The sequence below is a fragment of the Vicugna pacos genome, chromosome 13 (genome assembly GCF_048564905.1).
Source record: "Vicugna pacos chromosome 13, VicPac4, whole genome shotgun sequence".
Taxonomy (NCBI): domain Eukaryota; kingdom Metazoa; phylum Chordata; class Mammalia; order Artiodactyla; family Camelidae; genus Vicugna; species Vicugna pacos.
In genome coordinates, this window is record NC_132999.1 from 52813336 (window position 1) to 52836492 (window position 23157).

The 23157-nt window shown below is 47.2% G+C and overlaps 1 protein-coding gene and 1 long non-coding RNA gene across 10 annotated transcripts in view; one reads left to right on the forward strand and one right to left on the reverse strand.

Moving 5' to 3' along the window:
• ALPL (alkaline phosphatase, biomineralization associated) overlaps nucleotides 1–17359 on the reverse strand; it is a 54573-nt gene extending 37214 nt beyond the window's left edge. For 3 of the 8 annotated variants that reach the window (XM_031683769.2, XM_072975183.1, XM_072975179.1), the window contains exons 1-3: nucleotides 16752–16931; nucleotides 15415–15486; nucleotides 14335–14421 (exon numbers count right to left, since the gene is read on the reverse strand). Coding sequence is in view for 1 of the 8 variants with exons in the window: in XM_072975178.1 (XP_072831279.1) it covers nucleotides 4455–4484 (30 nt within the window). In the remaining 7 variants the exon portion in view is untranslated. Of the gene's footprint in view, nucleotides 1–4454; nucleotides 4545–14334; nucleotides 14422–15414; nucleotides 15487–16751; nucleotides 16932–17184 lie in introns of those variants that run through there. The other 5 variants (XM_072975185.1, XM_072975180.1, XM_072975182.1 and 2 more) reach the window with 4 other exon arrangements.
• On the forward strand, nucleotides 4680–6732 carry LOC140700774 (uncharacterized). 2 transcript variants are annotated; one of them, XR_012079438.1, is made up of 6 exons: nucleotides 4680–4769; nucleotides 5112–5193; nucleotides 5388–5470; nucleotides 5558–5586; nucleotides 5718–5800; nucleotides 6434–6732. It is a non-coding gene; the product is annotated as an uncharacterized lncRNA (long non-coding RNA). The 2 variants fall into 2 exon arrangements; XR_012079437.1 differs by having other exon boundaries at nucleotides 5112–5470.
• Nucleotides 17360–23157: the final 5798 nt, after the last annotated feature.

Sequence of the window (23157 nt, forward strand, 5' to 3'; positions counted from 1 at the left end):
AGTGTCAACATCTAGATGTTAGGAGTCCCAGGAGAGGTAAATAAATCAGGGGAGGAGATATTTGAAGATAACCTTGGAACTGAAGAAAGTGAACAAACACAGTTGGAAGGGGCCCCAAATACAACAAACAGGACAGACAAGGAAAAATGCACACTTAGAAATATCAGAGTGAATATCAAAAGACAACAGAAACATTCTAAAAGTCTGGGGGAAAAAAACCCCAAATGGCTTGCAAAGGAATAAGTACCAAATTGAATTTATCAAAGTACCAAAGGAAAAGAATTTGAACTGAGAATTTTATATCAAGCTAAACTGTCATTCAAATGTTAAAGGCTAAAAAAAATTAATAAAAAATAAAAAACCCAAACCCCAAAAATCACATTTCAATGGCTCAGGTTTATACAAAAAGACACCCCCACCCCCAAAGAAAAACAATTTTGAAGTAACTACTTCACTAACAGAAACAAATTCCACAGGTGACACTAAAGATAAGTGGAAGCTAAGCAAATAGTAAGGTTTAATGTTTTTAAAAAATTCCCAGATCAAAGAGAAGAACAAGACGATTCTATAAACTGAAAACTCCAGACAATCTCGACATGATGTTACGGCGGCAGAAGGACACGTTGGTAGAGTATAAGGGCTGAAAGGGAAGAGAGAAACCAAGGGGTGTGAGAAAATGCTGATCTCGTCCTTGGAGGAAAAAGCTATAGCTAACAATTTTTTTAAGTAATAAAACATTAAAGTGAAACAGAAAAAGCAAGATAAATTGAAATTAAAAAGTAGGGCAGTATAAACAAAATACACACACACATTCTTTTCAGGGACACTCAAGCATTTAAAAAAAAAATTAATCACATACCAGGCCACAAAGCAAATCTCACATTTTAAATAACAGGTCTTTGCACAGCCCACATTTTCTGATTTTTAAGTTTCAAGCTAGTTTTTAAAAGAACAAACAATTCCTCATACAGTTAGAGATTAAAAACACCCCTAAATAACTTATGGACCAAAGAAAAGTCATAGTAGAAATGAAACACTACTTAGAACTGAATGATAATAAAACACTGTATATCAAAAATTGTGGAATGCAGCAAAGAAAGGCTAAAAATTGATGATCTAAGTGTCCAACTTAGGAAATCAGAAAAAAACAGAAACTCAAAGAAAGTAAAAGGAGATTATAAAGAGCAGATATCAACAAAACAGAAAAAAAGATTAAATTGAAAAGATCAAAGCCACAAGTTAGTCCTTTAAAAAAGTCAATGAACTTGAGGGAAGATTAATTTGAAAAAAAAAAAATAAAGAGAAGGAGAAAGAGATAATACACAATTATTATGGAAAAGAGGAATACCATAAGAAAGTGCTATAAGCAACCTGATACCAGTAGATTTGAAAATGTAGATTAAATGCATACATTTCTAAAAATATAACTGACCAAAACTGACTCAAGAAGAAATACAGAACCTGAGTTTAAAAATTAAAACAGTAGTTGAACTCTTTCCACAAAGAAAACAATAGGCCAAGGAGATTTTGTAGCTGAGTTCTACCAGACTCCAAGAAACAAATTATCTCAGTTTTACTCAGCGTTTTCCAGAGAACAGTAAAAATTATTACCATCTAATTCAGTGAGGCCATAATTACAATATGAAAGCCAGAAAAGAAGAAAGCGAGACAATTACAGATCCTTTTTATTCACGAATATTGATAAAATAATTCTAAACAAGATATCAGAGCATAACCAACATATGTAATGAACAATTTAGGCTTATTTTATATTAGAAAATCATTATATGTAATTAACTGCAGCAACAGATTAAAAGAGAAAAACTTTATAATCATCTCAAGATACTATTTGAAAGCATTTAATGTAATTCAACACAAATTATTATTTTTAAAAAGCTCTCAATAAGTTATGAATAGAAGAGAACTTTAACTTGAAAAAGGAATTTATAAAAATTCTACAACACATACATACTAAATGGGGAAATATTAGAACATTCTCTCTAAAATAAAAAACAAGGCAAAAAACATAAGACAAGACACTATAAACCTCTTAGAAGAAGACACAGACAAAACATTCTATGACATATATCTTAGCAATGTTCTCCTAGGGCAGTCTACCCAGGCAATAGAAATAAAAGCAAAAATAAACAAATGGGACCTAATTAAGCATATAAGCTTTTGAACAGCAAAGGAAATCATAAGCAAAACAAAAAGACAGCCTAAGGAATGGGAGAAAATATATTTGCAAAAGATGAGACTGACAAGGGCTTGGTTTCCAGAATATAAACAGTTCATACAACTTAATAAGAAAAAAAAAACAATCCAATCCAAAAATGGGCAGAAGACCTAAACAAGCAATTCTCCAATGAAGACATACAAATGGCCAATAAGCACATGAAAAAATGCTCAATACTGCTAATTATCAGAGAAATGCAAATCAAACTACAATGAGGTATCACCTCACGCCAGTCAGAATGGCCATCATTAAAAAGTCCACAAATAATAAATGTTGGAGAGGGTGTGGAGAAAGGGGAACCTTCCTACACTGTTGGTGGGAATATAATTTGATGCAGCTGTTATGGAAAACATTACGGAGATTCCTCAAAAGATTAAAAATAAGACTTACCATATGATTCAGCAATCCCACTCCTGGGCATATATCCAGAGAAAACTCTAATTTGAAAAGATACATACACCCCAATGTTTACAGCAGCATTATTTACAATAGCCAAGATATGGAAACAACCTAAATGTCTATCGACAGAAGACTGGATAAAGTTGTGGTATATAATGGAATACTACTCAGTCGTAAAAAATAATAAAATAATGCCATTTGCAGCAACATGGGCAGAACTGGAGAGTGTCATTCTAAGCGAAGTAAGCCAGAAAGAGAAAGAAAATACCATATGATATCACTTAGATGTGGAGTCTAAAAAAAGACAAATGAACTTATGTACAAAACAGAAACAGACTCATAGACATAGAAAACAAACTTATGGTTACCAGGTTGGGAATACGGAAGGAAGGGATAAATAGGGAGTTCGAGATTTGCAGATACTAACTACTATATATAAAATAGCTAAACAACATGTTTATACTGTATAGCACAGGGAACTATATTCAATGTCTTGTAATAACCTCTAATAAAAAAGAATATGAAAATGAATATATGTATGCATATGTATGACTGAACTATTATGCTGTACACCAGAAATTGACACAACATTGTAAACTATATTTCAATAAAAAAATCAAACAAGGCACAGATACCTAATACTACCTTTTAAATTTAAGATTGTACTAGAAGTCCTAGACAATGTAAAAAGAAAAATAGTTGAAATCAAAAAGATCTAAAAATACAAAAGAAAACTATCATTATTTGCAACTGATTGTCTACACAGAATCTACACACAAGTAATTGGAAATAGTTTAGCAAATTAGCTTGATTCAGATCAAATGCAAAAAAAAAGCCTATTGCATTTTCATACATCAGCAACAAAGAGAAGTGAAAAAGTTCTCCATTTATCTATTAGAAAGCACGTACATGAATAGTCATAGGTGATTTTCCTTCCCTAGCAAAAAGCTGAAAACAAACCAAATGCCATCAACAAGAAATCAAATAAATAGAAATTGTGGAATAGTTACCCAGTGGAATGTTATGCAGTAGTTAAAAAAAATTACAGCAACATGCAACTATTGGATTGAGCTCTGCAATATAAGATTAAGTGAAAAAAGCAAGTCCCAGGAGATGATGTAAAGCATGACACACTTTCATAAAGTAAAACTATATATATTTTATATGATATATAAAACACACTCATACATGACGTTAAAAACTAATCAAAGAAGGCAAAGGGAATGAGAAATTTCGATATATATGATACATAAACCTGTGTGATAATGATACTAATACAAATACTAATAAAATATCAATCAAGTTTTTAAAATAATAATTTTAAAAGGCAAGGGAATGGCAAAGCCCAGACTCAGGATAGTGGTTACCCCACATGAAGAAAGGTGAGTGGAAGGCAGATGGAAGAGCCCAGAGGAAGATGTAAATTATTGTCAACATTCTAATCCTAGTATTGAATGATGGCTCATTGGCATTTTACGTTTATTTTGAGTAATAAAATAGACAAGAGTGCCATTATGGATCAATGGTGAGAGTGCTTGAACAAAGATCATGATTAATCCACTGAATGATCCCAAGGTCCATAAAATAACTTAAATGAAAACAAAAATGCTCAGATAATATTCACATTTTGCCAAACACTATCGAAATTTCTCAACACATGTCATATCTCATTGAATCCTCAACAGTGTTATGAGCTGGAAACCATTACTGTCCCCATTTTATGAGTAAACTGAGGTTTGGCCACTTGGCCAGGGTCAACCATATGGAACCCAGGCCTCAATGATCCTTAACCAGGTCCCCATACCTCCCTGAGCCTCACCTTCCACCCGTCGAAGTAGGTAAGGTACATAACTTTCTTGGCAAACAGTAAGCGCTTAATAAATGTCCGTCTTAATTCAGAGGAGCTGTGTGGGCACCTTGGAGAGAAACTGGTTGGTGGCTAGGGGACCTAGATACTGTCCCACTATCTCCCTTTGTGACCTCAGAGGGTCACTTTCCCTTTCTGGGCCTCAGCCGCCCCATCTGTGCATGGAGAGCCGGAGTAGCAAACCCCAAAGGCCATTCCTGCTCAGAGTGTTTTTAAGGGGCCATCCCCTTACTTCTCCTGGCAGGCCCTGCTGATTCTTCAAGTCAGGTCAGATGTCTGCAAGTTCTGGGGCAGCCCACCTCCTGACATCATCTCCTGGTCCCCTCCCTTCACCAGTCAGACCTTCCATGCCCTGTTCTCTTCCCTCAGGGGGTTGGGACTGGCCGTTCCCCTGCCTGGAACACTCATCCCCCAGGACTTTGCTTGGCTCCCTCCTTCTCATTCTTCAGGTCAAAGGCCACCTCCTCTGAGTCCTTCCCTGCACATGCCGGGTGAAGAAGCCTCCACTGCATCCCAGTTCCTCACTATTTCACAACCCTGTTTATTTCCTTCACAGCCCTCATTACTTTCTGAGACTAACTTAATTTTACTTCATGGTCTGCATTACAGAGGAGCTCCAGGAGGCAGGACGGTGTTCTTCACTGCTGCAGCCCCAGCACCTAGAACCACACCTGCCTACAGAAGATGCTCAGTAAACATTTGTTGGGAGAAAAAAAATTTTAAAAAGAATGCTCCTCCTTCTGCAGAAATCCTTTGTGGTCATTCTGCCCGAGGCTTGGTTAAGTGGTTCCTTGGGTCCCACAGCTCTTGCAAGTCCCCTTCATCCTGTACCACCTGGGACTCTGAAATGTCACCTGTTTACATGGCCCTCTATCCCTACACTAGATGCTCTCTGAAGAAAAAAACTAGACCAGATTCATCTGTGAATTCCAGCACCCCGCCCTTGGCCTAGCAGGCAGTTGGGCTAAGTAAGGAAATATTTGTTGAATGAATGAATGACTGTTTTCTTGCACCCATCTTTCCGTCTTCCTGACTCTGCTTCCTCCTTTCTCTAGCCTGACAGGAGCCAAGAGGTCATACCCCGGTGAGCTGACAAGAAAGGCCACTCCAGCATGAATTTCCTGAAAAGGGGACAACCCCTCCTCCTTTTCCTAACAGGAGCCACTCAAAGCAGTGAGGGGACAAAGCCCAAGGCCAGCACTGCCTCTTTTACAGGAACTGCCTGGGGCCTGCCCAGCAAAGCCAACTGCACAGGGTTTCCCTGCACGTCGCCCTTGCTGCCTGGAGAACATCACCAGGTGAGGAGGCTGGCAGGCCTGCCTCGGAGCCCCAGCTAGACGCCTTGCATAGCGAGCCCTGGTGGGCCGGGAACCAGTCGGGAAATAATTGATTATTCAAATCGTGTAGCTACCCAACAGGAAGGGATCCACTTCCTCCGAAAGGGTGAAGTGGGGCGGGCAGGCCAGCCCAGGATTTGGGGGTTGAAGGGGGAAACTGCAAAGTTCTCACACAAACCAGAGCTCTGAGATTTCCCACCCTAGAAAGACTCTGGAAGCCTGAGATGGGACCCCAGAAAGGTCAGGCCTGAGGCCAGAGCCCCGGCCTGAGGCTGGGACCAATCCTCCACTGAGGATTCTCAGTTAGCTGGAGCTTCAGCCAGGCTAATTGCTCTGGCCTCCTCCTGGCCCTGGTTCTGGAGACACCGGGACTGCCCCACTGTGCCCCCTACCCCGATCCATCCCTCCCTTCTCCCAGGACTCATACAGCAGGTAGATAAACTCTGCATCCTCAGCTCAGAGGGCTGGGAAGTGTCCTGTGGTCTATTCCTGCCTTGTACCCTCTCCCCGAGCCAGGCTCCAGAGTACCATTAGGTTCAAGAGGAGTTTATACATCTGGCCCGCAGAGATTTACCTAATATTTATTGATTACAGGCCCACACTCGAGCCAAGCTGCCTAGTTTCAAATTCTGGCTTAACCACTTATGAGCGGCAAGATCTTGGGCAAGTCCCTCCCCTTTTCTATGCTTCTATTTTTCACCTACAAAAACTGAGATTCAAGTACCTACCCTGTGGGGCGGTTAAGAGGACCAATGAAAAGGGGACATAAAACACGTACTAAGCAGGCCATACACAGACACTCAGTAAATGACAATGCTTAGTATTATTAAACAATTTTAGATTGTTTGGAAGCAAGCCTGAGTCTCTGCACAAGACGTCTCCATGACAGACACTTTTTCCCTCACCAGAACCAAAACCAGTCGGCTCAGAGCAGACTGAGAGGCAGAGGGGAAAGACCCCAGGCTTGGGTTCAAATCCCAGCTCTACCACCCACTGGCTCCGCAACCCTGGGCAGGTTACTTAACCACACTGAGCCTTGTTTCTGCCTCTGACAGACCACAGCAGTACCTCCCTCGGAACAGTCATGGCCCTCCCTCCTCAGGGATGCTAGTCCCTGTTGCTACTGGCCCTGCGTGCAAAGTGCCAGGGGATTAGGGAGCTGACACATGCTGGGGCTGCCCCAGACAGGGGTGAGGTGATAAATTGGTTTCCCTTCCTGGAAACCTCCACCTGGGCTCAGCCTCAGGGCGTGATGCGAGAAAGGCCCTCGGGAGAAGGGAGAAACTCCCCTCCACTCCAGGGATCATGTGGTACCAGCGTGTACCCTCACATGGGCCTGCCTGCCAACAGCCAGCCCCGAGCAGAGGCGCGAGGGAACTGACCAGCAGGAAACCTGGCCGAGCAGGCAGTACAGCCGGACTCCACAGCTTGGTGCCGGGCCCGCCTGTTCCTAACCGTTTCCCAGGCAAGTGAGCACATTTCTGTTTCCCAATCCACGGGGTGGGGATGAATATTATGGTGCTCACTTCCCAGGGCTGACAGAGGAGTAAATGAGTTCCAGGGTCTGACGTGCTTGGAGCAGGGTCTGCTCCTCAGGTGTGAGCTGTTGCTGTTACAGTCACTCATGACCGCTTGCGTTTCTTCCGTGAAGGCTCCCCTGGCTTTCTGCAGCAGACTCAGGTCTCCCACCAGCGCTTGACTGGTGCCTCTCACACCCATGATGGTCACAAGACCTATTATGCGCTCGCCACTGCATTAGGTCTTTTCTAGCCATGGAGGTGTTTCCTAGTCAGGGGACAAATGACCACTGGACTCCCCTACTATTGATGACCGTGGGCCCCGGGGTAGGGGGTTCTGTGCTAGGGAAAGAGGTTGGGGGAAAATGGTCCCCTCATTGTATTACTTAGAACACATGTGTCCCGAGAGTCAGGAAAATATTTGTATTTGGCGCCGGCTGTGTGATCTAGGAGAGATTACTTAACCTCTCTGGGCCTCTGTTGTGAGGATACATGAATAAATATAAGTGAAGCAGTTAGAGAGTGGTTCACAACATATTTAAAACAAACACATATTGATGTAAGTATCAATTATTCCTCTGAGTACCTCTCATGGACACAGGAGGAAACTGAGGCATGGAGGTCACACAAGGTCTTCAATCCTAAGAGCCGTTACTCCTTGCAAGTATTCATTCATTCGCCAAATATGTATTAAGCGCATAATATGCACCAGGATGCATGGTACTTATAGATTCGGCAAATGATGGTACTATTTTTAAAGAAATTAAGATTGTTTGGCACTGAGGGTATATCTGTGAACAAAATGGACGAGAAGATTGGTCAGAGGTATGATGCTGGGGGAACCCATACCTGACTGAGACCTGAGCTACCAATAGTGAAACCAGCTTGTCCTGCTGCCAGTTATCAGCCGCAGATCTGGGAAGGGCAGCCGGGCTCAGCCTAGAGTGGCTCAGGTGTCAAACTCAGCAGGACAGCCTTTCCAGATTCCCCCTGGAAGCAAGCCTGGCTGAGCTGTGGAAACCCCTGCCAGGTGTGGCCGTCTTTCATTAACTCAACGTCATTGGACACTTGCTGAATGCACGTACCTTGGGATTCATGAATGACTCAAATGGGGTTCCTGCCCTCCAGGAACTCACACAGAGCCAGACACTGTGTGGATGATCAGCTTACCAAGGGCTGAAGTTTTCTAAGCAAGATCTAGAAAAGAAGCTCTGATGCCAACTGACAACACAGGCAGGGAGGACACTGCTGGGGAGGGGACAGCAGGTGCAAAGGCAAAGATGCCAGAGGCTGGGGGACGCATCTGAGGAAAGACCATGAGCCTGGGATCCTGATCTGAGTTTCAGGGCTAGTTCTGCCATTGATTGACCTGAGCCTCAGTTTCCCTTCTGCAAAGTGAAGATAATACTTTATTGGGCTGATTTAAGGATTCAGTGAGTTCATGAATAGGAAAGAGCTTTGACAACCAAAAAGTATAAGAGCCTGGAAGCTGAGGTTGGGAGTATTAAAATGACTCATCCAGGGTCCCATGGCTGATTAAAACAGGAACTAGTTTCAGGATATCTAGGATGGGGGGGACAAACCCAACCCCACCTCAGCTGCAACACACCCGAGTTCCTGTCTCCTGCCCAGGCTCTCCCTGGCCATCCCGCAGCCCAACGAGGACCATTTCCTGGCTGTGTGATCCCCGGTCCAATTTTCTAACCTGCAAACATGGACATGCCATTTGCTTTGCTACTCCCGTGTGTTCATGGAAGGTTGTGTGTGTGGAAGAGCACCTTCCACAGGTGAAGAAGTGTCCTGGTCACAGATGAGAAGTGATGATGGTGAGCTGGGGAACAGCCAGTGCAGAGTCTGGCAGTCCTCGGACTGAGCCAGGGAGGGGAGCCGCTTCAGGGCTGCACGGATGCGAATTCCAATCTCAGCAGCTCCCCTGGTTCACCAGCAGGGAACTTGGGCAAAGGACTGCATCTTTGAGTCATTTTCTTCACTTGAATAAAGGTTGTTATAAGGCTTAAAAGCATGAATGTATTTAAAGCATTTAGCAGAGTGGTTTGGTGCATAATAAATATTCAATAAATGTTAATAACTCTTAATACTATTATTACTGCTATTACAGGTATTATCTTTGGAGGATATTATTTGGAAGAGGTGAATGGAATTCTTTCCAGGACGATCTGAAAGCAGCCTTTTCCTTTTCATTCTTACTTTAAACCTGGGTTGCAACTGGCCCCAGAAACCACACCCCCCGCCCCCATCCCCTTGAGGACTGAACATGGACACACCTGGGTGCTCCATGAAAGGTCTTCACCCCACACCAGAGGCAGGTTCTGGCACAGTCTAGCTCAGGGTTCCTCCTGCTCTCTCAGATCAGGAAAAGAAGACTGAGAAGCACAGTGACACTGACTTGGGCACCACCCTGGGCCTGTCCCTTCTCCGCCTCTGCTCACACTATGCCTAAGTCTAATTTGGTTTGGAGATGTCTTCCAATCTTGTGTGCCAACTCTAGTGAGTTGATAATGACTGCCTAGAGGACTGCATTTAGAAGGAACTTGAGGTTTAGAAGGAAAGAGAGCAGTGGTTGATTAGTGATGTCTGATAAGGGTGGAGGACAGGAGAGTGGCAGCACGTGTGCCAACTATTTGCCATGTGTGAGCTAGAAAAGTCCTAAGGCCTTGCCTCGCTCAAACAAGCCATACTTGTCAGGCAAGGTAACTGAAAGCCAAAAGAGGCAAAGAGACTTGCCTAAGGTCACAAAGCTCGAAGTGACAGGGTTGGGATTCAAACCCAGGCCCCTCTGGTTTTCTAAGAATGCTTCTGCTAAGACTGTCATATTCTTCCTCCTAACTAGAAGAGGGGATGTCCAGGCCAAGACTCATTGTCTGGAGAACAGAAGCTGCTGTCCAATCAGGAGTGACTGTGCTAGGTCCCCTCCCTCTGAGGCATCCCACCCCACATCACTTTGCAAAACCCAGAGATGGATGGTTCTATGGGGAAAAAACAGCAAGGTCCCCTGGGGGCTAGTATCCAGACAAAAATTTGAATCCAGATGCTAATCTGATTGGGCACAAGGGCATGAGACCTGATTTTGGGTCTCATCTCTACTTTCTAGCTGTGTGACCTAGAGAAAGTTACTCAGCTTCCCTGAGCTTTATTTTTCTCCTCTATAAAATGGAGAGGATAACAAGTTAAATACAGTAAGGTCACTGAGGGTCATTAGCTCAGTTCCTGACATACAGTAAGACCTTAAGTGTTACTTGTAAGGATGAGGTCAAGAGGAAAAATTAAAACACACAGCATTGTCACAAATACTACTCACTAAGGCAAGGGCTCTCAGATGAGCTGTTGAGAGGAATCTGTTTACCTCTGTTATCTTGACTGGCTAACTGATGCTGAAATATGAATTACTACATTTAACAATTTCAAAATATCAAAACAATTTCAAAATTTCTCTTTTAAGTAGATCACATCATTCATGTCACAAAGAAGGAAGCAGCCTTGGGTGGGTGGATTGGCAATGGTAGGGGATGAACATGCATATTTCCCATTTCCCAGCTGGGTGATTTGGCGCCTCAGCTTCCTCATCTGTAATGTGGGATAATAGCACTTGCCGCACAGGGCTGCTAACATTGAATGAGGAGCAATGTTATCGGGTAGAGTCTATGGACATATAATGAGCAGTTGTGTGTGCAGGTGGAAATGGGGAGCTCAGAAGAAACAGAGAGCTGTTACAGAAGTGCTAAGAAGGAGTGACAGAGGGGAGGGGTCTCAGAGTCAGCTGAGACACTTTCTGCCCAGAATGGCAGCAGATGAGTAAGTTATTAATTTCTGTATGTTAAGAGGTCAGTAAGTCAAAGAGGGGACGGGTAGAGGAAGAAAGAGACAAATGATACTCAGAGAGGCCAGGCCTGACACAGTTCACTGACAGCCAGCATGAGGCCTAGAGGATTACAGGATGGGGATCTGAGGACCTTAACCTGAGGTCTGGGAGAGTACTCACCCTGCTGTTTTGTAGACAAGGTCAAAGGTGGATCAGAGAAGGCAAGAATTTGACTTAAAAAGGAATACATGTATGTATAACTGAATCACTATACTGCACATCAGAAATTAACACATTGTAAATCAACTATACCTCAATTTAAAAAAAAGTCACACAGCAGATTCTTTTAAATGTGGGATTTACAGGTTTGCAAATAAAAGCCTCCTAAACACTTTTTTAAAGGACATAAAATGTTTGTTGGGCTTGTCTGGCAGCTTGCAGACCTGGCCGGGTGAAGTTCACCCACCTGAATCCCAAACTGAGATTTAGGGGGATGGAAACGCTTCTCTCAGACAAGCCCCGGGTCAGGGTCTCACTACAGGTTTGCCAAGGAAATAGCCTCCCAGCCACCACCCCGCTCTCCTCCCCTCCCTGGATCGGGACACAGTGACAGAGGCACCCAGGGGAGGGAATTGGACCCAAGGTATCCGTCCCCTGAGCCACAACTGCAGAATGGCAGGGGTGAGGGTAGATGAGGATCAAAGACAGTGTGGAAAGTGCCTGGTACTCAGCGGGTGCTCACAGGATGCTGCTTCCCACACAGAGTATGTTCCTGAACAACTCTGCAGGTGCAAGGACCAGGGGCCCTGGTCCTCAGGGCTCCCCCTTGTTCAGCTTGTACCCCCAGAGCAGTCTGCTTGCAGAGACCTTCTAGAAGCTCATGCTAGGTGGCTGCCTCCAGAGCCTTCACCAGGAGCTTGAACCATGAGGCTTCCTGGCCTCCCATGCTGCCCTTAAGCTCTGACACAGCGATTTGGAGATCAGGTGCCTGCTGGTCATCACCACACCTCGGCTCCCAGCAAAGGGGGCAGAACAGAGAGCTGTGGGTTCAGCGCGCAAGACGGTGTTTCCTATCTGTGAAGCGGACACCAATGCACAGGGCTGTTGGGAGCATTAGGTGAGGTGGCAGATGTCAAAGGAGTCCCCTCCCTGAGGGGACACTGTATTCTCTAGATTGAAGCACCCAGGGTTGCCTGTCCCCCAACAGCTGGGCCCCAGGCCCAGCTCTCTGAGTACTGACAGGCTGACGCTGTCAGCCCCAAGTCTCTATAGCTCTTAGCCTCTTCCCGGGACCAGCAAAGCAGGAGGAAAGCTCTCTCCTCCAGGCAGACATGTTTCAGAGATCCTGCCAGGCCCTGGAAGAGAGACTGGTGTCCATGTGTCCCACATTCCTACCCTGAGCCCCCGGAGGGCTGGCCAAGCCTCAAGCACCTAGCACAGAAATTGGAGACTCTGAAGGCAGGCAGGAATGGCAATGAAGCAAATGGGCCAGGTGAGAGTGGGGCACAGTGGGGACTGTGGAAAAGTGGACAGAGAAGCTGCTGATCAGTTCAAGCCATAGTGGCCAGACAGGATGCAGCCCAGTGTGGTCACATCTTTTGATCTTTTGAGAGAAACCAGAAACCCTTATTTTTATGTAAAATAAAACCACCTGTTTTAGCAACACCAACAACTAAAAGTTTTAAAATCACTGTGGGAGTCAACAATTCCTCCACCCCCACCACTTGCTGCCTCGGGAGGGCAGTTTGTGAGCATGTGAGGACCAACTGATTAAGTTAGACCATCCCAAATCTTAGGGATGTCCCCAACTGTTGCTCTTCAAAAGCATCCTGGCTTACAGATGAGGAGACTGAGGTTCAGAGAGGGGAAGTGACTTGCCCAGGGTCACACAGGTAGGGTATCAACAGTTCAAGGACTCAAACACTGTTCCTCTAAGTTGAGGATCTTTTTCTACCAACCCACACCTGAGGTCCTCAGGTCCCTGTCCTGTAATCCTCCAGGCCTGCTGCTGGCTGTCATTGAACTGTGTCAGGCCTGGCCTCTCTGACTACAATTTGTCTCTTTCTTCCTCCACCTGTATCCACTTTGATTTACCAGCCTCTTAACATACAGGAGTTATGTGTATCCTTCCTTGAATAATTCTTTTTTTTTTTTCAAAAAATAGATATATTAAGGATATACTATGGAAATGATACACACCAAAGTCAAGACAATGGTTGCTTTTGGAAAGATCATGGGTGACCTTGGGCAAGTCCCTTCCTACCTCTCTGTACCTCAGTCTCCCTGATCTGCAAAGCAGCCAGTTAACAAGGAGCCTCTAAATTCCTTCCAGCTCTGAAATTCTAGGCATCTATGTCTCCTCTCTGACCAGTACTTTGTGACCTCAGATGAATATAAAATAGTAATAATAATAATAATGGGGACAGCAAGTCTATGGTAGCCAGGAGGGAACACTACAATTTTTAGTGAAACTTGACTCCTGGTTACTGGAATTCAGAAGGAATGATGGCAATAATACTCGAGCAGTTTAACCACCATCCGACAGTTAAACAAAAACACATCTGGTTTAACTTCGTTTTCCTCGTCTCCTCCCCCCCTCATCCCCTACTCTCATCTCAAATTTTACCCCTTAATTTGAGAAGTCAAATTAAATGCAAACAATTGATTTCATGCCACAGTGAGGTTGAGAATTTCAGCATGGAAAACTTTAAGCATGACTTTTTTCTGGGAGCAATTATGAAACGTTGGGAGGTGGCATGGGGAGGTGGAAAAATATGGAGACTACCCTTGAATGTTCTTTGGACACTGAGCATCATAGTTGGGGGCCTACTATGAACCCAGCAGTCAGAGAGGCAAAGTGACCTGCCTTGGGTCACACAACTAGGGGTGGGAACCCAAGATGCTGACCCCAAGTCCAATATTTTCCCTCCTGTCTAGGTCTTTGTAACCTCACAAAGCCTTCTCTCTGGCCCTATGGATCACTTGGTATTGGTGAAGAAACTGTCCCACAGAGGACATTAACTTCTCAATAACAATCACCAATTCTGGTTCAGCCCCAGCTGAACGATTCAGTGGTGAAAAATCATTTATGATGTTGCTGGCTCCTTACAGCAACTCTGCAAAGTATTGTTAACCCATATTATAAATGATTTCCTCACCTGAGGCTCAGAGAGGGAAAGAAACTTGTCCAGGGTGACACAGCAGTGCTGGAAATGAACCTTCAATCTACTGCCCACAGCTGCCTTCTAAAAGTGAAGACATCTCTTTAAAAAAAAAGAAACACACACACACACTGCACAGCCTAGCTCCACCCTGCTGAGGACGAGGACAACGACAAAGACAAGCTGCGTCTGCATTCCTGTGGCCACTAGGAGATTTCTGAGTGCTGGTTCTCAGCCCAGCGTGCTCACTCTCCCCGTAATGTTCTCTTCCAGCTCTGAGTTTTGTATTAATAACTTCAGCTGGATCTATTTCAAGGTAAGAACTCCGAGCTATGCCACTGGATCCTGCCCCTGGATTGAGAGGCCTCATCCCTAAAGATGGGTGCAACAGGAGGATCACTAGAGCTGATCACCAGGGCTCCAGCCCCAGCTCCCCAGGTAGTATCTGTGTGTCTCTTGAACAAGACACTTTCCCTCTGCAGGACCAGCTTCCTCACCAGTAAAGTAAGGACTGTATCTAGCTTGCAGGGAATGTAGGATATGTAAAGCACAGGACAGGCAGGGCTTGAGTTTGGTTTCATCCCATTTAAATAGAGGCAGAGGGCAGAAGGCACTGCTGAGAAAACAGCCCCAGGCCTGTTCCCAGCAAGGAGCTCCAGGCTCCTGGCCAAGGCTGTGTGTAGGGTAATAGGAGATGGCACCTGAGTGTGGGCAAGGAGATCACCATGCCACTCTACAGCCCAACCCATCAGGGAATGGACAAGACCTAGGAGAAGGTGGGTGACAGGTTTCCAGGGTTCAGAGGCAGTGATATAACCCTACACCCAGTCTCAGGGTTGCACTTTTCTGCTGAGATTAGAGCTGATTATAGCCAATATTTTCTTAAGCACAGGCACTAGCTAAACACTTTGCATACATAGATCATATTTAGACATCACTGCTGGTAAGTACTATTTATTGATCTTCTCAGCTTAAAGGAGGAGACTGAGGCATAACAGGGAACAGAACTTGTCCAGGGTCAACAGCCAGGTTGCCTCTTCTATGAGTGAAAACCAAAGGTTGGCCGACCAACTTTACCCGTGTTATTGCATTTTAATCTCCTTCCTTGTGAATTGCTTGATTCCAATTCCAAAATATCCATTTCAGAGCCTGAAAAAATTGTCATGTGAATGTCCAAATGTCTGTTTAATTTACTGCCGCATTCCCAGCACCTAGAACAGGGTTTGGCACAAAGTTTAACAAACTTTTGTTGAATGAAGACAGCATTTTGTTTCTGGCCTCAGTTCAGTTTTATTCCTCACAATAGTCATGAGCGTGGCATACTCCCCATTTTGCAGGTGGGGCCACAGACACCAACAGGGCCATCATCCAAGCCTGTCTTACTCCAGGGACTGGAAAGTTAAGAAGCTGTGTTCAGGGGCCTTTTCTGCTTAGGGAGTTCAGAGGCATGAAGTTTAAGAAGAAGAAAGGAAGCAGAAGGCCAAGGTGAGCGGGGGTGGGGAGTGGAGTGGGTGGGGGTGGGGAGGAATAAAGATTTGAAGAGGGCAGGTCTAGAGTGCATGTGGTGGGGGGGCATATAAGATCGAACACTGGACAGGCCAGAAGGAAGAACCAAGGCTCAGCCCCTCATCTCTTGGGCAGTACAGTGGAAGTGGGAGATGAAGGTTGCAGGGTTTAGAGTCTGGGTTCAAATCCTAGTCTCACACTTGCTTAACTTCCCCAAGCCTCAGTTTCCCCATTTGTAAATGAGATGATGCATGTGAAGTACTGGGGTGGGCCCGGCACCCAGTAGGTGGTCAATAAACAGTTGCTGTCATCTTTACTGCTGTGGGAGCCAAGCCTTGACCCCCTGGGAAGCTTGGCCCACCTGGGACTCTTTTTTTCCAGGGCCCAAAGGCCCCTTCTAGCTTAAGAATTGCCCCTCTTTTGATCTCTTGGGTTTTCCCTCTCCACCCACAGGCCTTTGTAAAGACCCCCTCACCCAATCCCATTCTGCGTAGGAAAAGGGTCAAAAGGGACAACGTGGGGAAAGTAAAAGACTTTCCTTAGCTTCCCACCCTGCCAATGTTACTATGCATTTAACCCCTTCTTATCAAGACTGGGCATGGGCACTAACCCTGGGCAATCAGCTCACTTGCAAACGTCCAGAGGTGGATCGCAGACTCCCTCAGCTTCAGGAGCTCCAGAACCGTGCCCTATGGCTGCTGTGCCCACCCCCAACTCCCAAACAGACAGCAACACGCCCGATATCGTCCCTCCCCGCCCCCCAACCCCGCCTCCCTGCGACTCTTGACCCGAGATCCTCCTTCCCTTTAATTCTTCTAGCTCTGGCCCAAACTCCTTTGGAACCGCCCCACCTCCCCCGGCAAAAAGACCAACCCCTGCCCTGTGGGGGCGCCGTAGCATGGGTCAACCTGAGTCTCTTGATCTTGGATCAAGGGGGTACCACAGAAGCTGCTCAGGCACGGGACACCAGGAGGAGGTGCCTAGACTGAAGGTGAGGAGTCTCCGGCGGCAGCCCGGGCGGCAGGAGACCCCAGGACTGCAGAGGCGGTTACGAACACGGTCCCCTTAGCTCGCCGGCTCCGCGTGCGCTACGTCCAACTTCCAGCCGGGTCCAGCACGCCAGCAGGAAGCCTCGGATGCGCGCGAGTGAGGGAGCGGGACAGGTGGCTGAGGGTTCCAAATGGGCTGCCTTGGGCAGTGTGGGGACGTGGAGGTCCCTGCCCTGCCATTGATATCCAACCTCGCCACCATCCCCGGGCGAGCAGAAGATGTGGGAGGGGCCGGGGATCGACCACGTCCCCGGGAGTCCCGGGCGCCCGGGGACCAGAGTGGAGTCCTTACCTGCGCAGAGTTCGTGGGTGAAGTCCTGTCCTGGCACAAGTGGCGTGACTCGGTGCCCTGGGACCTAGGTCGCGGAGTGGCGGGAGCCGGACGCTGCCGGGGCCACCTCCCCCGCGGCCTTATAAAGGCGGCCGCGGGGCCCGAGCACGGCCCGGGCAGCCCTCCCCTCCCACCTCCACCCCCGCCCCCGCCCCCGGCCCGGGCTCCGGCCCTCCCCTCCCCCGCCCCGCCCCCGGCCCCGAGTCCTGCCGGCTGGTCCCGGCGCGCGGCCAGGGCGCCCCCTGCCGGGGAACGGGACATCCTCTCACTGCTTCCCGCGCCCTGGCTGGGCTGGGGCACCGCGCTGGGTTGGGGCGGGAGAGGGTGCTGCCGCCTCCGCGCTCTGCCGCCCCCGCCGCTCTCGGGCTCTCTCCGCCTCCCGGCTTCCCCGCGCAGCCACCTCCCTCCCCCGGAGCTCCGGCTCTGATTCCATCTCCGTCTCTTTGTGGTTGCCTTTATTTTTGGCTTCAACTTCCTTCTGTGTCTCTTTGTAGCTCTCTTTCTCGCGCCTTGTCTTGTTTGGCCCTCTCTGTGCATCTTGGCTCTTTGTCCGTCAACCTATAGGTCTCTTTTTGAGGTCTCTTTCCATCTCTGCCCACGTGTCCCTCTCTCCGTCTCTGTCCACCTGTGTCTCTGGCTCTCCTCCCTGTCCCCCTCTCCGTCCCACTGCAGACCGGACCACTGGCCTGTTTCATTTCTCCTCTACCCTTGGGCTGTCTCCTTTGCTAGAGCCCCAGGAAGTAGAGGGAGATGTAGGAGGGGTGGCTTTGGGGAGGTGAGCCTCGCCTAGGCGGGACCACCTTTCTTAGACAGAAACTATTTCCTCTTTTCTCGTTAGAGCCAACCAGGGTTGCTGCAGACTGCATCGTAGCCAGAGCCCCAGGACCTGCCTCCTGGGTGAGGAAGAGGAAGCCTACACTTCCTAAGCAGTGGAGTCAAACAGCCCAGGTTCAAGACTCCACCCTCCTGACCTTGGGCAAATCACTTGAGCCCTGTGGCCTGGCCTGCCCTTTAATAGGCAGACATCATCTCCCCTGGCTTACCTTACCACGTTCTGAGAGGCAGGTTAATATGAGACACTGGTCTACAAGCGTACAGGAAATATTAAAGTTCTAGATAAAGAGACGGAGGGCAGGAGACTAAGGCCAGAGCAGAGCGGAGAAGGTGTCGGCACCAGCAGAACCGATACCAGCCCAGAATTCTCTCTTTTACCTACTCCATGCCAGCTCAGGGCCAGACATCTTGCATACATTATCTCCCAACAGCCCCATTTTAGAGATGAGGAAACAGAGGCCTAAAGAAAGCCCGCAGGTGGTTTGTCAGTATGATTGGAACCAGAACTGGGGCCTGGTGCCAGAAACCAAGAATGCCTTTGTAATTCTTTTCCTTTTTTCTTGTATTTTTAGCAACAGATACTGCTGCTTTATTTACAGGAGTGACGTGAAGTTTCCTTTTGGACATAAGTTTATGTTTTTAAAAAGCAGATCAAAACATTGAGAAAACATTTATTTATGTATTTAATGGATCAGGTTATCAAGGCAAAAATCATAGAGGTGGTAAGTGAATCGAGTTCAGGCAACAATACTTTTGCGTAAGAAATTGTGGGTGAAAGCAGAACAGAGCCCCACCACTGTGAGAGGTTGTGTAATTGCTCACAAACTCCAAGAAACGGTTTAGAGATATGAAGAGGCTTGAGATAGTATCATCATCAGTGAGCCAGGGGCAAATCCCCAGGCATGAGAAGTCTGCCTGTGCAGCCTGGACAGAGGCTGGGAGACCAGGGCAACAGGTAGGTGGGAGGACCCCATTTCACCTATCATGGGCCCCCATGCCTGCCCCCGACTTCCAATCTCCCCAAAGCTATGCGGGATAGACACTCTTGGTTGCACTATGTGGCCAGCATTGGGCCCCTCTGGGTGATTTTCCCACAGGTATCCCCTCCACTACCACCTTGGGCGTCCAGGGATCGGTTATGAGCAAGAGTGACCGCTGCCTTGCCAGCCCTGCCACCTTCCTCCCTCCCTCCTCCTACTGTACTCTTAGGCTCTCTCTTCCAAGAATTCAACCAAGATGGGGTCACCCAGCAGCCATTGCCTCCCCTGCTCCCTAGATGCACCCCTCCTGTTACTGTCAACACAGCAGGAAGGAGGCCTAGGCCGGAAAGCGGGGGTCCCCATGTTCCAGCTCTGCCCTAGTTTCCTGCGTGAGCTGAGCAAGTCACTTTCCCTGTCTAGGCTCAGATTCCCTCTGGCTGGTTGGACTGAACAATCTCTAGGATTCCAGGATTCCAGGACCACGCAGCAGTTAGAAAATAGTTCATCACATTAGGTTTGTCTGCATCTGCACATACCATGTCTCTGGGGGTTTGTTTCCTTTTTGAAAAATAAGCAGATCGGACTGCTTGACCTCCAAGCTCCCTTTGTTCTAAGAGCTGATGACCTCATTTTATTCTTACAACAGTTTCATAAGGTTGACTGACAGACATTTATAATCCCCGTTAGAGATGAGGAAACCAAAGGCCAGAGTTACCCAATGGTCTGGGATGGAGCCGGGGCTTTTTCTCCTCATTCATTTGTTCCTCATTTATTAAGTGCGTGCCATGAGCCATGTGCCATGAGCCCCGTGTCTTGAACAAGGCCTGAAGCTCACCAGGCATCAGAAGCTGAGTTAGAGTTGAAAAGAAAATTTTCTCTTTTCCGCTGACCCTGGGGAGGCTCTGCAGGGAGAGATCCTGAGATGGAGAGCAGAGGGGTGTCAGGTCCCCAGAGTGAAGGATGCAGGAGAAAGGATGGAGAGAAAAAACAAAACCCCAAAGCCTGTATATGGGGGGCAGGGCGGAGTAGGCTCTGACCCAGGGCTGGAGGATAGCGTGCCTGAAATCAAGGTGGATATTTAAAGAGGAGGGGGTCTTGAAACCCTTGGTCTCTTTTGAGCCTTGGACTTGAGAGATCATTTTATGGTCAAGCCCAAGTATAAACCCAAGTTTCAGCCATCTGACTCCCAGAGCCACCTTCAGCCTCTCCTTCAACTCAGTAAAACAAGGAGACGGAAGGGACCAAGAAAGCTGAGGCAATACCATTAAACCAATGGTGCAGCTGCCCAGCTTCCCGAACACCAACTTCGTGTGAGGAGCTACTCTAAGTGCTTTGTACATTTTAACCTCACAACAGCTCGACAGACTAGGGACTTTTATTCCCACTTTACCAATGAGGAAACTGAGGCATATACGAGCTGTCACTTGCGGATGTGCCCACCAGCCTGTTGCAAAGCCCGTTACAGGCCAGATCTCATTCACTCCTCTTTGCAAGATGAGTCATTAACGTCATCCTCCCGTTTTAGATGAGGAAGCTCTCAGCTCAGAGTTTAACAACTTTATCCATTTGACACATATTTATTGGATGCCTGCTCTGTGCCAGGCACTGCACTAGGATCTGGGGACACAAGTGAACAAAACCAAGATGTCTGTCCTCATGGAACTGACGTTCTAGTCAGGGAAGACAGAAAAGAAACAATAAATGTTATAATTAAGTAAATAATATGGTAAATAAGAAGATGATAAGGGAATAAATAAAGAGCTAGAGCAGATATAAGAGGAGTGCCGGAGGGGGCAGATTGTGGCATCAAACAGGGAGTTCGGAGCGGAAAGATGAGATTGGAGGGAAGCTGGAAGGTGAGAGAGAGCCTGCCTGAGACCACCTAGATAGTCAGGGAAGAACCCTGGCTGCCTGGATTTAAGGCCTGGGCTTTTGAGCAGTGCACGACATGCCCTCCCAGGATCAGCTCTCACCCCCAAGCCTCCTCCCAGCCCTGGCTTTAGCCCCAGTCCTAGACTTAGTCCCCCTAATCCTGCCCCAGCCTTGAACCATCCCATCTTCAGCCTCGCCCTTGCTCAGCCCTCATCTTCTCTCTCTCAGGCAGTACTAACCCCGGTGTCTCTTCACACCTACAGCCCCATCCGCAGTCCCACCCCCTACTCCCAGCAGTCAGTCCCGTGCCCAGTACCCTAAGAACTGGCTAGAGGGTGTCCTCAAGCCCTAGCTGCACTTAAAGGAAGCCTTCCTCACAAAGGCCTGAAGAGACTGCTCTGTGAGAAAACCTCATTGTCCAAGGAACAATGTCCTCATTTTGTCCTTTATTTCTAAAGGGATTTGTGAGCAGGCTCCAAGCTCCAAGAGGGAGCATGTTGCTTCCTATTCTCTGCCCTGGAGAAGGCTGCAGGCCAAGAGGAAGAAGGGTCAGGGCTGTCTGCTGGGGGCTGGATTCCAGAGGCCAGAGCAGGTTCAGGCAGGCCCAGCCGTGGCAGTCCCTTGGCATTTTCAGAATGGAGGCAGGCAGGAAGCCATCCCTAATAAGTAGGAAGAGAGTTTGGCTGAACCTAGGATGGCAGAGAGATTCCCCCACCCCACCCTCCACCCCCAACCAGGGCTTTTATCATCTTTGATGAAAGGTTCCCGGAGATTCACCCAGCCTCCTGGCTGTGCATCGACCTGTGCATCCATCTCCCTGTCTTTGATGGACACATCTGAAATGGGCCTTGGAGATGCTCTCCCGGGAGCTACATCACTTTATCATCCCCCTTCTTGTTAGATGCAGATTCAGGGACCTGAGGCTACTTTAGGGTTTGGACCAGGGCAGGCTGATATTGGCCAGATTGGGGATTACTTTAGCAATGTTTTATTTCATTTTTGGTGGGCAGGGGAAGAATTAGGTTTATTTATTTATTAGAGTAGGTGCTGGAGATTGAACCCAGGACCTCATACATGCTAAGCATGCGCTCTATTACTTGGGCTATACCCTCCCCCACTATAGCAATGTTCTGAAAGACTTAGTAGGTGTCCGATCTATTTGCTCCTAGCCAAATACATAGAGACCTTATCACAGCTTTGTGTCCAGAGCCTGACCTGGGGATATCTGTCTCCTGACAACTGGCCTTGGACTCAGTACACCCCTCTGCCCTCGGTGTAATGAATGGCTTATTTGGCATGTAGAGAGATATTGCTAACTGGCCTTTTGTCTGCAGTCTGCATCCCATCAGAGGCGTGAGAGGAGGAGCTGGATCTCATTGTCAGACAAAGAATGCTTAATGGGATGTGCTTGGGAAGGACCTGAGGGGTCTTCAGTTTTATCTCCTGCTAAGTCCCCCACCTCCTGGCCTCTGCTTACACTAAATATAGCTGGGTGTGGAGAATTCAGCTTTTTGGCTGGAATCCTGGAATCGCTGTCAGTTTGGATCACAGGCTTCAGATCTAAAGTACTTCTCTTAGCAAAACCCTAGTTCTTCTTTTTCTTCTTTTAAACAGGCCTATTTCAAAAGGCATCACGTCTCTTTCTTGTAGGAATTTACTAATGACCACAAGAAATGAGAAAGCATTCCAAAATCCTGAAATTTTCCCACAAGTCTCATATATGAGCAGCCTTGGAGGCACTTGCTTGGAATTCTGAGATTCAAAAGACCACGGCCTAACCGGCTCCTTCACCACCAGCTATTTTAGAGCCGCCACCTTCCCGGCCAGAAGCCTTGGCCCCTTCTATGCTCTGCCTGCCTCCTCAGCCCCACAGGTTCTGCACTGTAGGGTCTACCGTTTGCAACATCCCACTGTGAGTGCTAGTCCCTATTTCCTTATCAGTTAGGAAGTTGTAAGTAACAAAATCCAACTTCTCAAACTTGTTTTGAAAATAAAGGAAATTTGTTGGCTCATGAAACAGAAAAGACTACACATTCAGGAGAGGTTTTCCCAGTGGCTCAGTGATGGAATCAGGACCTGGCTTCCCTCTCTATTTCTCAGCTCCTCTTCCTCCCACTTGGCCCCAGTCTCACTCAGGTGGAGATTCCCAGTTGACAAGATATGGAAATCTATTTCTCCAAACACACACAAGTCTTGGAATTAAGTCTCGTGGACCAAACCTCCGTCATGGGATCCCTAATCCAGTCAC